The 14,523-nt window shown below is 34.5% G+C and overlaps 2 protein-coding genes across 6 annotated transcripts; both read left to right on the top strand.

Annotated features, from left to right (window-relative positions):
• The first annotated feature begins 1,155 nt into the window (after window positions 1-1,155).
• Window positions 1,156-6,978, top strand: LOC114719636 (chlorophyll synthase, chloroplastic-like). Of its 2 annotated transcripts, XR_003737925.1 has the most exons (16): window positions 1,156-1,317; window positions 1,553-1,597; window positions 1,683-1,771; window positions 2,540-2,627; window positions 3,349-3,434; window positions 3,531-3,617; window positions 3,696-3,761; window positions 3,832-3,915; window positions 4,013-4,074; window positions 4,524-4,599; window positions 4,695-4,757; window positions 4,879-4,960; window positions 5,576-5,652; window positions 5,806-5,853; window positions 6,601-6,781; window positions 6,875-6,978. XR_003737925.1 is itself a non-coding variant. In XM_028905148.1 (15 exons), the coding sequence occupies exons 1-15, from the start codon at window positions 1,206-1,208 to the stop codon at window positions 6,661-6,663; spliced, it is 1,128 nt and encodes a 375-aa protein (XP_028760981.1). In that variant the 5' UTR covers window positions 1,156-1,205; the 3' UTR covers window positions 6,664-6,941. The 2 variants fall into 2 exon arrangements, 1 of the variants encoding a protein (XP_028760981.1); XM_028905148.1 differs by having other exon boundaries at window positions 6,601-6,941.
• Window positions 6,979-8,786: 1,808 nt separating this feature from the next.
• On the top strand, window positions 8,787-12,599 carry LOC114719642 (ERBB-3 BINDING PROTEIN 1). 4 transcript variants are annotated; one of them, XM_028905157.1, is made up of 10 exons: window positions 8,787-8,888; window positions 9,006-9,123; window positions 9,326-9,410; window positions 9,549-9,698; window positions 9,804-9,957; window positions 11,185-11,400; window positions 11,485-11,621; window positions 11,723-11,814; window positions 11,900-12,079; window positions 12,178-12,347. In XM_028905157.1, the coding sequence occupies exons 2-10, from the start codon at window positions 9,033-9,035 to the stop codon at window positions 12,255-12,257; spliced, it is 1,185 nt and encodes a 394-aa protein (XP_028760990.1). In that variant the 5' UTR covers window positions 8,787-8,888; window positions 9,006-9,032; the 3' UTR covers window positions 12,258-12,347. The 4 variants fall into 4 exon arrangements, with proteins under 4 accessions (XP_028760990.1, XP_028760989.1, XP_028760992.1 ...); XM_028905156.1 differs by having other exon boundaries at window positions 8,789-8,888; window positions 9,003-9,123; window positions 12,178-12,599; XM_028905159.1 differs by having other exon boundaries at window positions 8,794-8,888; window positions 9,012-9,123.
• Window positions 12,600-14,523: the final 1,924 nt, after the last annotated feature.

The following is a 14,523-nucleotide window of genomic DNA, read 5'->3' as shown; positions in this document are numbered from 1 at the left end:
TGAAAGACAAAATAAATTGAGATATTATATTTAAAACCAAATTAAAAAACTAGTATAATGTAGTGCATTAATGTGAAATTATGCTTCACATCCAACTCTTTCATCATCTCTCCTGTATTTGGCTCAAAAAATGTTCATCCATCCTAGAATTAAATGACAGTTGTAGGAAGATATCATGTAATTCCTTAAAGTAGCCTCTTTAGTTGTGTCCCTGGGACACTGTAGGATTTAGATCAATCATTGTCTTAATTTTTTTTTTTTAAGAAATATTAGTGGGCATAAACATGGCACATTGTTATAAAAAAAATACGTCACGCTAGAATAAGTCTGACTATGATTTTTTGTTATATATAAATATATCGGTTAATTTTCCAAAATTATTTTTTGCCAGAATAATTTTCAAAATTAACATCCGTAGGATTTGAGAAAATTTTATATGAGAAAAAAATATTGAGTTTATAGCACAAGAGTGATAGAGACAGAATTAATAAGATTATTTTCAATGACATCGTCTCTTTTTAATGTAATAGAGTTGTTAATGCTTTCTCATCCTACATTATTTAGTTTTTTTTTTGTTCGTCTTCAGTATTGTAATTATAAAGACATCTTTTTTTCTCTTCTTATTAATATTATTTGATCTCTTTTTTTTTTTTGGGTAAAGAAGATCATGAGAATTAAATCGCACTAGTCTTATGAAGAATGAGCCAAGCCAGAATTGTATAATATATATTACTTTCTGTTTTTAATATAAGATCTCATTTAATTTGTATTTGGTCCTAAATATAAACATAAAACCCTAATCAACTTTGTCTCTTATATTTTTTTTTTAATGTAGTTCTTCTAATAATAGTAGTTTTAACCAATACACTTGATTAGTAAGGATATTTTAAAAAAACAATATCTATTTATTACAAATAACTAATTAAATTTATTTTTAATCTTTTTAAATTAATTAACTAATTCTTATAATGAGTACAAAAGGCATGAGGTACAGATTAGTTTTTCAACATTAATATCCACGTCATCTTGTTTTGACTATTACATGATATCCATAATTCCACATAAAGCTTAATTTCGATTTCCGCTGCTTGCTGTCAATGCTCGGCCAAATGCTTAATAACGCCCTTCTGTGCTTCTGCAAGCCAGTATGGGTCTCTTCTCTCTGATCGTGTCATCTTGATTCCCAAGCTCATATCTTCAAGGCAATGGCTTCTATACTCTGCATGGCCTCAGTTTCACCGCAGAAATTATCGAGCGCCATAAGCCGTCAAGTTCACACTCGGGCTTTTCTCGTACCACCCTCTTTCTCATTCCCTAGTAGGTCGATTATTAGCTCGATTTGGTTGCTTAGAGAGTGAAGTACTGAACTATGTAATGCTTAAAACACTCCTTTTTTCGGCTATCTGTAATATTTTCTTATCAAGTGTGGCAATTGTTTATAGTTCCTCAGCACTCAAACGCTGCCACAATTTGAGTTCTTTAAGCTGTAGCTGTTTGTTTTTCCGTTGGCTCTGATATTGCTTGAGGGGTTATATGAATATGAACAATGCAGGGCGGAGATTAACGATAACGGCTGCAGAGTCCGACGCAAATGAAGGTGTTTTGGGCTTTATGTGATGCTTTTACTTAATGCTATTGCTTTATTTATAGTGATTTTGAAATCTTTTGGTGGCTCTGAGCAGTTAAATCTCAGCTACGAGAAAAAGCTCCAGCTAGAACTGGTTCAAGTTCCGATCCACTGTTCGGTAACAAAGGAGCTACCCAGGAAACTGTGAGTCAATTTTTTTTTTTTTTTGTTTTTCCATTTTCCCCTTCACTTCTTTCAAATTAGTCATGATTAGAAAATGGGTTTGGAATTTGAATACTACCTTCATTCCTTATTATAAGAGTTTGTTTGACTTTTAATTTGGTCCTAAATATATAAGACTCCAGTTCATTTTGTCTTTCATATTTATTCATATTTTTCAAAATAGTCCTCATAGTAGTAGTTGTACATGTTAGAGGTTTTATTAAATGGTAATTGTAGCTAATATAAATTATTAGAAAGGGTATTCTATGAAAGATAATACATTTTATATTAAATAACTAATTTAACTAATTTCTTTAATTTCTCCAAATTAGTCAATTAGGTCTTATATCAAGGACAGGAGGAAGTATTAGGTGTGTGGAATGGCCATAATCAAATTAGATGATAATGCTCAACTGCACGGTTTGGTTAAATCTGGATGTGTAGGACAAGAGGAGTTTTGTTTTATTTTATTTTATTGGCCACTAATAGTTCTTGTTGTCATAGGGCATGAAATATGATTTATTTATGTTACTGTGGCCCACGATGACATGCTTGTTTATTGCTTAACATGACAGCAGGCATTACTAAAAGCCACTGAATTCCATTGTGATTTGATGAAATATAATGCAATTCTGTTATAATGTAGTATGCTAAAGTTCAATAATTAGTAGTACATACAATTGACAAAATGTTAATAGAGTATGATGCTAACGTACGTTGTTATAATTTGTTCTGTAATGTATTGTGTAGGATAAATGGAAGATTCGTCTTCAACTTACAAAGCCTGTCAGCTGGCCTATATTGGTTTGGGGTGTAGTTTGTGGTGCTGCTGCTTCTGGTACTCTATTTTAGCTCTGTGTGAAAACAGAAATTTGCCTGGTCAAAAAAATTTTGGTTCCATAGTTTATTATGACAATAGTGTAATCCTATGTACTGTTGAAATTAATTAAAAGGTAATCTGGTTGATTGGTTGTTAGTGGTTATCTTACTTATAATTGACTTTGTTGGCACTTGGTATAATGCACTGTTTGTGTGAAGAGTTCTTATACCAGGATTAAAAAAACCAGGAGAATGATAAATTGTTTCTTATCATCTTTAGTTCCGAAGTAACTGATAAGTGCCAACATTTAGCAAGAAAAGAATGCCTTAAATTCCTGGCTTTACATACTGAAGTGGATGTCCATCATATGTGCCACTGCTAATATGAATTGAGACGCCCATTTAGAGTTTTACGAGGTTTACCAATGAGCAGAAGATTGGGGCTTCATATTGCTCAAAGGCAACATTCTTTCAGCCACTGTTTAAAACTTCCATAAAAAATGTATTGTTTTTACACCTTTTGCCATAGAAGCTGTCAGTACCTTCAGCATATTCTCTTGCCCTTTGTGTTACATTTATCATGTCATTTTTATGTGTTTCATAATTATACTTTATGTATGACATTAGTTCTTTACAAACATTTTACAAACTTCTCTATTTTAAATTTCCACCTTTATAAATACATTTGTGCGTCTGATACAACTTTTGGATATTCTGAGGCATTATTGTTCACTTGGCAGGACAATTCAACTGGAATCTTGAAGATGTTGCCAAATCATTTGTGTGCATGGTGATGTCTGGCCCATTCCTTACTGGTTATACGCAGGTAATATTCTTCTTGACGTATAATTTTATCATCTCCCGTTGGATGAGGGTTTCAAAGTGACTCAAGCTTGAAATTTATGATTTTTTAATGTTTTAGACGCTAAATGATTGGTATGACCGAGAAATTGATGCAATCATTGAACCATATCGACCAATTCCTTCAGGGGCTATATATGAAAATGAGGTATGTTGTAACTCTGATATCAATTATTACTACTTATAATGACGTCTCTTTACATAATTGTTTATCAAAATTCTGCAGGTTATCACTCAAATATGGGTGCTGCTAACAGGAGGTCTTGCCTTGGCTGGCATATTGGACGTATGGGTGGGTACTATACACGATAGTCCTATGCTCAATCTCTTTTCCTGCAAGTCTAAAATTGTATCCTTTATAGGCAGGGCATAATTCCCCTATAGTTTTCTGCCTTGCCGTTAGTGGATCACTGCTGTCATCTATATATTCTGCGCCTCCTTTAAAGGTATTTTTTTTAAAGCAAAATTCCTTGTTTTCTTTTTCTCTATGTTTTCTACGCATCCTTTTTCTGATCATTGACTAAGTTCTTTATGTTTCTGCAGCTAAAACTAAACGGATGGATTGGAAACTTTGCCCTTGGAGCTAGATACATCAGTTTGCCATGGTGTCATACCTTCTGCCTTGATGCTCAATAGCTATAGAATTGTTTCCTGGTTGTCAAATTGATGACTAGCTATTCCATTGGTTTATCTCTCCAGATAAATGAGTTGCTGAATATCATTGGCGTTTAGCTTTTATTCACTAGATTCAAATTTTAGGCCAAAATGTGGGGGTTTTTATCAATATAAATTTTAGATATCATATTTTTCTCCCAGTTGAACAATCTTATAAATTTATTATTTCTGGATACGATTTGCATTAAGAATGAGATAACGGCAATTATAAGTTAACTGGGTAATCAGATCAATATTTCTTTCATTTACAAAAAAATTAGTCTTATATTCTGATCTTATTGATCTACTTTGAGGTTTTTTTTTTTTTTTTCCACTTTTTCTTTTTCTTTTACATTTGCGCCACGTTCTGCATGCTGTTTGATCAATGTCTTCATGACAGGTGGACCAGTCAGGCTTTATTTGGGACTCTTACACTTAATGCAGTCATTATCACCCTCTTATACAGCATATCAGGGGTACGTAGTTTATGCAACGTGGCATTTTGTTAGATGTGATATGTGTGTTCGAACTTTTCAGACTCGTGAATAATATTGTTGCTGTCACATTGTAGCTGGGCATCGCTATTATTGAGGACATCAAAAGGATTGAAAGGGATACAGCTGTGGGGCTTCAGGTCTCTCCTTTTCATCCTTCGCCTTTCATTTACTTTAATATGAACTTCTGATGTTTTGGAAGTTCTAATCAAACATACACATTGAAGTAGCTACTGCTGACCTTTCTATTCATTTGAACAGTCTCTTCCAGTTGCTCTTGGCACTGAAACTGCCAAATGGATATGTGTTAGTGCTACTGACATTGCACAATTATCTGTTGCTGGTACATTTACATCCCTTAAGTCTGAACAAAATAGCCACTCCACATTCTATAGCGCCTTCATTCTTAGTTTCTCCGTTGGACTACAACAAAAAATGTTAAAAATGTGTCACAATATTAATTTCACCTCTTTGGTATTTTTTTTTTTAATTTAATTGAGTGACTCATCTGCACCTCTCCTAACATATTTAATGCTTACAATCATGCCCCTTAATTTTGAATTTAAGAAACTTCCTCACGGCATATTCATAGAATTGCTCACAAATAGGGGCATTGTTATCAATATGATAATGTTTAGGAGGTTTCGTAGTCAAAATATATGTACTAGGATAGATGGCTCTAGAATATCGTTAGAAAAAGCTTGTAATATTTTATCATCAGGACAGAGTATCACTGTATTTGTTCATTTTGGAGCTAGTAATTTCATGGAAAAGAATAATCATGTTTGAGATAATTTAATGCGGCTCAACTGTTGTAAAAAGTAGTCTTTCTCTAGCACCCAAAAAAAAAAAAAGGGTAGTCTTTCTCATTATTTACCAAGACTTAAATTTTGGTGAACTAGAAATGAAAGTCTTGCTATATTTTGTGCAAAGAATTTATAGACACTTATGGTTGCAGGATATCTTCTTTGGATTAGTAAACCATATTATGCTTTGGCTTTACTTGCCTTGATAATTCCGCAGATCTATTTTCAGGTATAGCACAATTATCATTTTCGTTCACAGGTTTATAAAAGTAAAATGTTTGTAACAATACTGCACCTTATAATACACGTTAAGCTGTTCTTCCCTTCCACCTAAATTTTGTTGTGGCATCTTTGTAGTTTCTTATCATCTTGTGCATTTCAGTTTCAGTACTTCCTCAAAGACCCTGTGAAGTACGATGTTGACTATCAGGTATGCTTTATTAGAACTTCAGCTTCTAAGCTTCTATGCATAAGCGTGATAAACATGGGCAAAGGCTGTGATAGCCTAAAGGATAAACTCATGAGTACTCTATTCCGTCCCAGCTTTAGCATAGGTTATGTCATTAAATTTGATTCTCTATGATCATTTAGTCATATGCCTTGGTGCAGAGAGAAACACCAAGGAGTAAGATTGTGTGTGAATTACTTTTCCTCTTTACATCCACTTATTTTTATGTCTCCTCTTACCAAATTATATACTATTAATCTTAATTTGACCCCACAGGTCTAGATATGTATGTCGCTTAACAAGTTAAGCAGTGCAGCAATACTCAAGAGGATGCTCTGATAATAAGATAGGTGAAAGGTAGTATGATCAAGAAAGAGAAAGAGAAAGAGAAATGGGGGCAGAGAGAGATAGGAGACAGCAAAAGAGATAGGGACAGGGAACAAAGATGAGACACAGGAATAATGCTGAATGATACCCTTGTCGTTAACAAAATAATCGGATACACTAGCTTGGGGCACTGACTGAATTATAGTCCGTGATCCTCTGACCTAACGGCTATTAGCAGCCTTGTAATAATTCATTATTTATATAACACAATGGTATAATCTCATAGTCATTACTATTATTTTCATTTTCATTTTGAGTTTTCTTTTGTCTTTTTCCATTTTTTTCATCCGCCAATTTTTGGTCTCTAAACACGATATAAATGGTTTCATTAATTGTTTTCAGACAAGCGCAGTGCCATTTTTCGCTCTTGGCTTGTTGGTGACTGCTTTCGCAACTAGCCATTGATCTTCTGCAAAAGTTATCATGTGGCACGGAAGCAATTAAGCAAAGCTGAAAGTTAAGCGGGCTATGCACAGCTTCTTCTTTTACCACTTGTAAACTAATGTCCCGTTTGGCTATAAGGGTGGGAGCATTTTTTCTTTCTATCCTTTGTACAATATCTATTTATATTTCACCTTGCCGCTGAATGCTCATTGAATTTGAGGTTAACAAACAGATTCAGGCGAAGTTCGTGAATCATGATGCCAGTTTGGGATGTTGGTTGAAAAGTGATTCTTTATTTATCTTTTTGTGCAATATCTATTATGATTTTATGATTATCATTAATACTCCTCCGGTCCTAATTATAAGACCCAATTGACTTATTTGAGGAGATTAAGGAAGTAAGTTAAGTTGGTTATTTATAATAAATAAGTGTTGTTATTCTTAAAATATCCTTGCTAATTAAGTATATTGGCTAAAACTATCATTATTAGAAGGATTATCTTGGAAAAAAATGCATAAATATAAGAGAGAAAATAGATTGGGTCTTATAATTAGGACCAAATAAAAAGTCAAATTGGGTCTTATAATAAGGACCGGAGGAGTAACATTTATTTGCGGGTAAAGTAGTATTCAGCATGCTATGTTATTTCCCAATAGGTTCTGACATTTTGATATTATTTTCCTAGTACATCTTGCAACTTCTCATGTTATTTTTCAATTAAAATCAACATTATATTCTTATTTATAGTTTAGGGTGCGAAATGCACTATAAATAAGATTACAGTGTTGAAAACACTATGAAAATAACATCAAAGTGCGTGATGAATCATAGATAAAATTATGATGCTAGAAGTAACCAGTAATAAGATTACAGCGGTTGTTGGGTCTTATTTTACCCTTTTTTCTTTTCATTTATTGAAATAAAAACATAGTAGCAATTTTCTATTTTTAAAATCCTTTTGTATTATTTCTTTTTACTTCATTCTTCATATTATAATGCAAAAATAAGTTCTTTAAACAAAGTGTGCTACATTTGTACTCTAAGAAAGTCTTGTATAATTTAAGAATACCATATCAGCAACCAACAAAAAGTTAGTCTAGCGGTGTAAGGGTTAGTTGGATACCTGATGATAAGATTTTAAAAAAGTATTAGATACCAGATGATGATATCTGTACCACCATGTTCTTGGAATATCAAATTGTTTTGTACAACATTTATATTTTTCTTAATTTTTAAAACAATTTTATCATATATATGTTATCAAACTATCACTATTAAATTGTTTTGATCTCCATAATGTTAGCTGCTGGTTAAAAAAAAATGAAATACAAATGAGCTTAGGATAACTAACTAAGTTTAGTTTTATCAACTAGGATTATGTCTAGTAGAAAGAACTACACTCTTATAATATAACAAATTAATATTTGAATTTTTATTGAGAAGGATTTAAAAAGCCATTACTGTCTTTTTGGAAGTAGGCTTTATCAAAAAAAAAAAAACAACCCCATAATTATGTTTTTCATAGGCCTTCCTTTTTTTTTTTTACCAGCCCTTACCCAGGCCTTCAATATTTGTCAGCCACGTAGGCCTGCAACTTTGGGCCATTGCTCACTCCCAAGACCCTACCTTATATCGGCATAATCCAAACTTGAATTTAATGCTGACATAAAAAATGTCCACCAAGTCAGCAACTTAGCGCATTGCGTATTTTGATATTGAATTTTAGATAAAGCGAGGCAAAATCAGATCATTTAAAAAAAAAAAAAAGAAAGAATAATAGTGTTTATCATGGTGATTTTTATAAAAATAAATGGATAGAAGAAAATACAAAATTATTTGCTGGCAAAAAAAATACAAAATATATTTAAACCAGGTGATAAGGATTTTTCTAATTTAAATTCAAAATTTATTTGTCCAAAAAAAATCCAAATTTATTACCTGTCTAGCTCTCGGCGCACCCACGTAGTTGACAACAAGAAAAGAGCACTTCAAAGATCAAATAAATAATAAATAATTATTAAAAAAAAGAAAAAAAAAAAAAAGGCAGAGGAATGGGGAGAGTAAAACCCTACGCCGAGTTTGTAACGAGGAAAAATCCTATATAAGCCACTGCTGCCTCACTGGCCGTAACCCTAGTCGTTGTGAGCCATCTCTTTGCTCCACTCGACCGCATATTCTCAGCCTTCTCTCAACCCTTATTCTCTTGATTATCTGCCCTCAAATCGTCGTCAAGCACCTCCTTCGGGTGAGTGTTCCATCAATTTCAGAAGAATTTCATTTGGTTTTTTGGTTTCAGAATCCAATTGCTTAAGATGTTTCATTTTTCATTTTTATTTTTTGCTCATTTTTGGGTTTTAAGAAGTTATAGGAATTCAACAACTGAGATACCATGTCGGACGATGAGAGGGAGGAGAAGGAGTTGGATCTCACTTCTCCTGAAGTCGTTACCAAATACAAGAGTGCAGCTGAGATCGCTAACAGTATGTTTAACTTCCCTGGCTGCCTCTACCGGTTTCTTTGTACACAAAAAAGCATATCCGGTGGTGTTATTAGACACACTGGACAGATAGAATTCTCAGGGTTCAAGTGAACGTTCACTATTTCTCAATTTCTCTGCGCTTTCATTGCATGTGCCTGTGTCTTTGGATATGTATGCTGACGGACAACGGGAATCTCCTGCAGAGGCTTTGCAATTAGTTATTTCAGAATGTAAACCGAAGGCAAAGATTGTCGACATTTGCGAGAAGGGAGATTCATATATAAGAGAGTAAGTTTTTCTTTAGCCCATTAGATGCATTTCCGTTTCATGCGATGGGTAACGTGTCTGTTGTTTTTGTTATAGCTCTACGTTATGATTGTTTTTATACTGACTTAGCTTATGGGCTGTGATGTTTTTGTTATTAAGGCAAACAGGTAACATGTACAAGAATGTTAAAAGGAAGATTGAGAGAGGCGTTGCCTTTCCAACATGCATATCTGTAAACAACACAGTTTGTCATTTCTCTCCCCTCGCCAGTGATGAGACTGTCTTGGAAGAAGGTGATATGTTGAAAATGTAAGATTTTCGAAGCATATTTCTGTGAAAGATACTGGAAGTACGGGTGCTGCTTTTGGCTAATAGTGGAAAAGAGATGGTGATTGTTTCTTTGGTTAATTGCAGTGATTTGGGTTGTCATATAGATGGGTTTATTGCGGTTGTGGCCCATACTCATGTTCTTCAGGAGGGCCCAGTTACAGGAAGGCCAGCTGATGTACTTGCGGCAGCTAACACTGCTGCCGAAGTAGCCTTGAGACTTGTGAGGCCAGGAAGGAAGGTAATAATATGTGCGTGATTGATCTTGCATCTGCATCTGTATGACATGAATTTGTTTATATCCTATCACGTGATTCCATTCGTTCTTGGAAGTCATTTTTAAATGTGCTAGTCCCAAAGTCATTCTTAAAAGTAAATGCTGCATTTGAACCACTACATCCAACCTCTGTGGTGTGATTAAAAAAATGGTTGGATACTTAGATTTTAGAAATATTTTACTGTTTTCTTTCTCAGTCACCAATTGCCTTGATTGATTGTTTCGTGAATTATACATGAACTTGGTCTGTGTAGAGTCATGTTTATGTGGCATGTCACAGCATCGATTCACTTTTCTGGTGCTGCATTTATTTCAATTTGATCCCCCTCCCTTCTGTTATTTTGATCTCTAAATGATGAACATTCTATAAAGCCATGGTTAAACACCGATGAAGCTTCATTGTCATAGTTACACTGATAGAGATCTTTGATGATAGACTTCCAAATCAAATTATTTGTATGCCAAGTCTTGACTCATAATTATGTGCTTATGCATGCTATTTTGGACTTTTTTTTAAACTAGTTTCATTCCTATGGCGCAATAGATGAGAATATGTACAGGTTGAATTAGAAACTTCATCGCATTATATATGACCCTGGATGATGAACTCTTAAAGCTATGGACTATAGTGTCCAAGTGAGGCTTATGTCATAGTTACTCTGATAGGGCTTTTATTCTGCAAAATGCAATCTACTACCCCGGGAAACTGTGTTAATGTTGTCATGGCCTAGCAATTTATGCATGTTTCTTCCGAAGTCCATCTTACCTGCTTCCCAAGGATTGTATTGCTGAAGTTACTGTTTCTTCCCCTAGTGTGATGCTCTTTGCTGCAGTGAAACTGCCACATGCATTCATTTATTAGCTGTACAATAACTTGCAGCATTTTCTGTTCTACTGGTGCATATGTAGAATTGTAAGTGTCTGTTGAAGCTGTCATAGTGGCAACTTTGCCGAGGTGATCAGTACTTTATTGGTTTCCTCCTTTCCCTGTTGCCTAGACGTGAATTGGCTGAAGATTATTCACGGTTGTGCTGATTATTACATTGCCAGTGAACTTATCTATTTCAGCCAATATAGTACAATCTTAAAACATTGCCATTTCACTTTGGATGGATATGAATATCAATCTTTCCGGTATTCTGGTTAACTGTCGAACTGAAATGCTGAGATATTCATTTTTTCCCCCGACAGAACAAGGATGTAAGTGAAGCAATTCAAAAGGTTGCTGCTGCCTATGATTGTAAAATTGTTGAAGGGGTTCTTAGCCACCAGATGAAGCAGTTTGTTATAGATGGGAACAAGGTTGTCCTGAGTGTGTCTAATCCAGAAACAAGGGTTGATGATGCAGAGTTTGAGGAGAATGAAGTTTATGCGATTGATATAGTAGCAAGCACAGGGGAAGGCAAGGTAGGTTAATTGTCATATTTTACATATTACCAGTCTGGGGTGGTTTCTTGGGAATCATGAAGTGAAAAATTTTATCATTTGCAGCCTAAGCTGTTGGATGAGAAGCAGACAACCATTTATAAGAGAGCTGTGGACAAGAATTATCACTTGAAGATGAAAACATCTAGGTTCATTTTCAGTGAAATAAGTCAGAAATTTCCAATCATGCCCTTCACTGCTAGGTAACTTGGCTACTTCCCAAGATATGTTTGAATTATTTGTTCTTTATATAAAGTTTCTGCAACTCATTTAAAATTGTTTCCCTCCACCTTTTATATATCAGGGCTTTGGAAGAGAAAAGAGCTCGTCTGGGTCTAGTGGAATGTGTGAATCATGACCTCTTGCAGCCATATCCAGTTCTACATGAAAAACCTGGTGAAAATTTTTGACAATTGTGATTAGGTTTCACCTGGTTTGACTTTTTTGCAGCTTGCTCACGTGCTATATTGTGGTTTTACAGGTGATTGTGTTGCTCACATCAAATTCACAGTCTTGCTAATGCCGAATGGTTCAGATCGGATCACATCTCATCCTCTCCAGGAATTGCAGCCCACAAAGACGGTAGATGATCCCGAAATTAAGGCATGGTTGTCCTTGGGGACAAAGACAAAGAAGAAGGGTGGTGGAAAGAAGAAGAAAGGTAGACTGAAAATACAGATTTTGTGTTTACTTGCATGCTTGTATATATCTATAATGTTTTTCCTAATGCTATATGTCTCATTGCTTGGCTGTTCTCAGGCAAAAAGGGTGACAAGGCAGATGAGTCTGCCGAGGCTGAGCCGATGGAGACAACAAATGGTGCTACAACCCAAGAATGAGTCACTCGAAACCCTTATCTAGTTCTTTCTCGACCCTTTTCAATTTTGTTACATTATTCACCGAAATATACCTGTTCAGATATGATTTCGATATAGTAGTCAGATGGATTCTTGATTGAAATTTCCAGATGCGCATTCTCGTTGCCCTTTATGCTTTGTGCTGGAAGAGCATAAAAATCTAGTTGCTTGTGACCCTAAGAGCTTGTTTGATTGCTGCTTTAGAAATATTTCAATTTCATTTTTTTTTTGAAAAAAAAAATGTGCTAGGAAATTAGTTTGTGTTAAAATAATCCAACTGGTTTTGTATAAGCGATAATCTAATTCTAACTCATGCTTTTTCTATTTGGCATCACTTTCATTACAGTTTGCTGATACATTTTATGCTGTCTTTTTTACCTTGATTTTTATGCTAGTATAACTATACAATTAATATACCTTTGTTAATAAAGGTGGTGCATATCAAATGTGTCTTCTAGTTGGGACTTTTTAACAATTTTAGCTGATGATGACAATACTGTGGCATGAGCTGCGGCAACAATCTGCGCTCCATGTTTCCATGCATGGGTTGTCGTTGCGATGACGAATGTGCCAAAATGCTAATCTGAGGCCTCCCAAATGTTTTTCTACTATTTTTTTCATGGATGAAAATGATTTTTATTTCGTGGTCTGAAGTACTGTTGGGCAAGTAGTCTTGTATTAATCAGTGGGAGCAGTCTGTATAACTTAATTGAATGCTCAACACTAGTCTGTCGCTGCTCAATTTGGTTTCTCTCAGTTGGAAGTGAATGAGATGAAGCGTGAGGGTGCAAGAGCCATAAATTCTTTGCTGACACTTGGCCTTGTAGGATAGGTAGGAGTCCTCCTCTTGGCTAAGACCAGATTCTGAGCTTCGTGATTTCTCCATCGTAACAATTTTTTTTTGGGGTGCTAGTCGTAACAATCTTGGCCTAAATTGAATCATGCGGCTTGAATATAATGACTCTATTTTGGGGAAAAATATTGTTAGCGAGTTACGAATTTTACTGTCGTGTGGTTTATAAGATTTAATGCGTGGGGGATTGTTCTAAATCAACCTGTAGTCTACACTCAAACAATCTCAGAAAACCATGAAGTGCCAAACAATTTTATGAATCTGGATACTTTGTGATTATCTGAGTTTTAAAACAATCTGCGCCTACACTTAGCAATCTTCGGTTACTTGCATATTCTTCACTTGTTTAGAACATTGGCTCTTCACTGTCATTTGAAGTAGTCATAGTCCTTATTATTGTAAGACTTTATTTCTCGAAGATAACCTTAAAAATGTTCATAAAAAAGAGAGGAATCATTGCGCCTAATATGTAGCCCGCGGCCTGAAATATTTTTTAGTGGTTGGCACCCTAAAATATTTTGAGCAAAGTGACTTTTGGTACATATAACACTTTAAAAAAAAAATTTCAGCAGCATTCTGTTGCTCCTTAAAAAGCAAAGAAGTAAAGAGTAGAATTGTATTCCGTAAGTTCTAAATATGAAACTTATGTAAGTAATTTGGTTAGATTAAAAATAGTTAGGAGAAATACTTGATTATAAAACTTATGACATTTTTTTTAAAATATTATAATTGTGTTTTTTAAAATATCCTCCATTCCTTCCCCTAAATAATGATAATAAATAAGGGGGTGTGTGGGAAACTGAAAAAGTGTTTTTTAAAAGTATTTTTTTTAAATTGGGACAAATTTTTTTATATGTTTACTTTATATATTTATTTTGTATATTGTGAAATTATTTTTAAAATCATGATTTCGTTTCTATCTGAACAAGAATAATTCAAGAACTAGGTTTTATATAATAATTTGAGAGAATTTCACTGAAGGACCGCAGAACACAATTAATGTCAAAGAGCTCTCAAAACTTTCTGAAACCTCAATGCAGGATTAAGGGACCAAATTGAAATTAAAATTTAGAGTGAGATTACAATAATACCCCTCTCTTTTTATTTTATTAAAAAATAAATATTTACCGGAGTTACTGTTCTGGCCACTGGTGCTCAGGTGGCCACCGCCGGGGGTTCGGCCACCAGTGGCCAGAACAGTAGCTCTGGCTGGCCTCCGGTGGCCGAAATTTTTTTTGTTTAAAACAAGGTAGTCAAGGAGGGTTTGAACCCATGACCCCTTGGCACACCAAAAGGTTTACAACCACCAAGCCAAGCAACCCATTTAAATATAAAATGCAAATAAAAATACATATAACAAAACAAACGCAACTGTTTGAGTGTAAGTGAACAAGT

Source organism: Neltuma alba, unplaced genomic scaffold, assembly GCF_004799145.2.
Source record: "Neltuma alba isolate B1F8T4 unplaced genomic scaffold, ASM479914v2 tig00011927_pilon, whole genome shotgun sequence".
Classification (NCBI taxonomy): Eukaryota; Viridiplantae; Streptophyta; class Magnoliopsida; order Fabales; family Fabaceae; genus Neltuma; species Neltuma alba.
This window is presented reverse-complemented; position numbering and strand designations above follow the sequence as displayed.

What these genes read in the sequence shown, in the direction of transcription:
- LOC114719636 (XM_028905148.1), top strand. Translation starts at nt 1,206, where the DNA reads ATGGCTTCTATACTCTGCATGGCCTCAGTTTCACCGCAGAAATTATCG. An exon ending in TCCTTACTGGTTATACGCAG is followed by an intron (nt 3,435 to 3,530) that starts GTAATATTCTTC and finishes TTAATGTTTTAG; the next exon opens with ACGCTAAATGATTGGTATGA. An exon ending in TCTTATACAGCATATCAGGG is followed by an intron (nt 4,600 to 4,694) that starts GTACGTAGTTTA and finishes GTCACATTGTAG; the next exon opens with CTGGGCATCGCTATTATTGA.
- LOC114719642 (XM_028905156.1), top strand. Translation starts at nt 9,033, where the DNA reads ATGTCGGACGATGAGAGGGAGGAGAAGGAGTTGGATCTCACTTCTCCT. An exon ending in GAAGGTGATATGTTGAAAAT is followed by an intron (nt 9,699 to 9,803) that starts GTAAGATTTTCG and finishes GGTTAATTGCAG; the next exon opens with TGATTTGGGTTGTCATATAG. An exon ending in TGGTGGAAAGAAGAAGAAAG is followed by an intron (nt 12,080 to 12,177) that starts GTAGACTGAAAA and finishes GGCTGTTCTCAG; the next exon opens with GCAAAAAGGGTGACAAGGCA.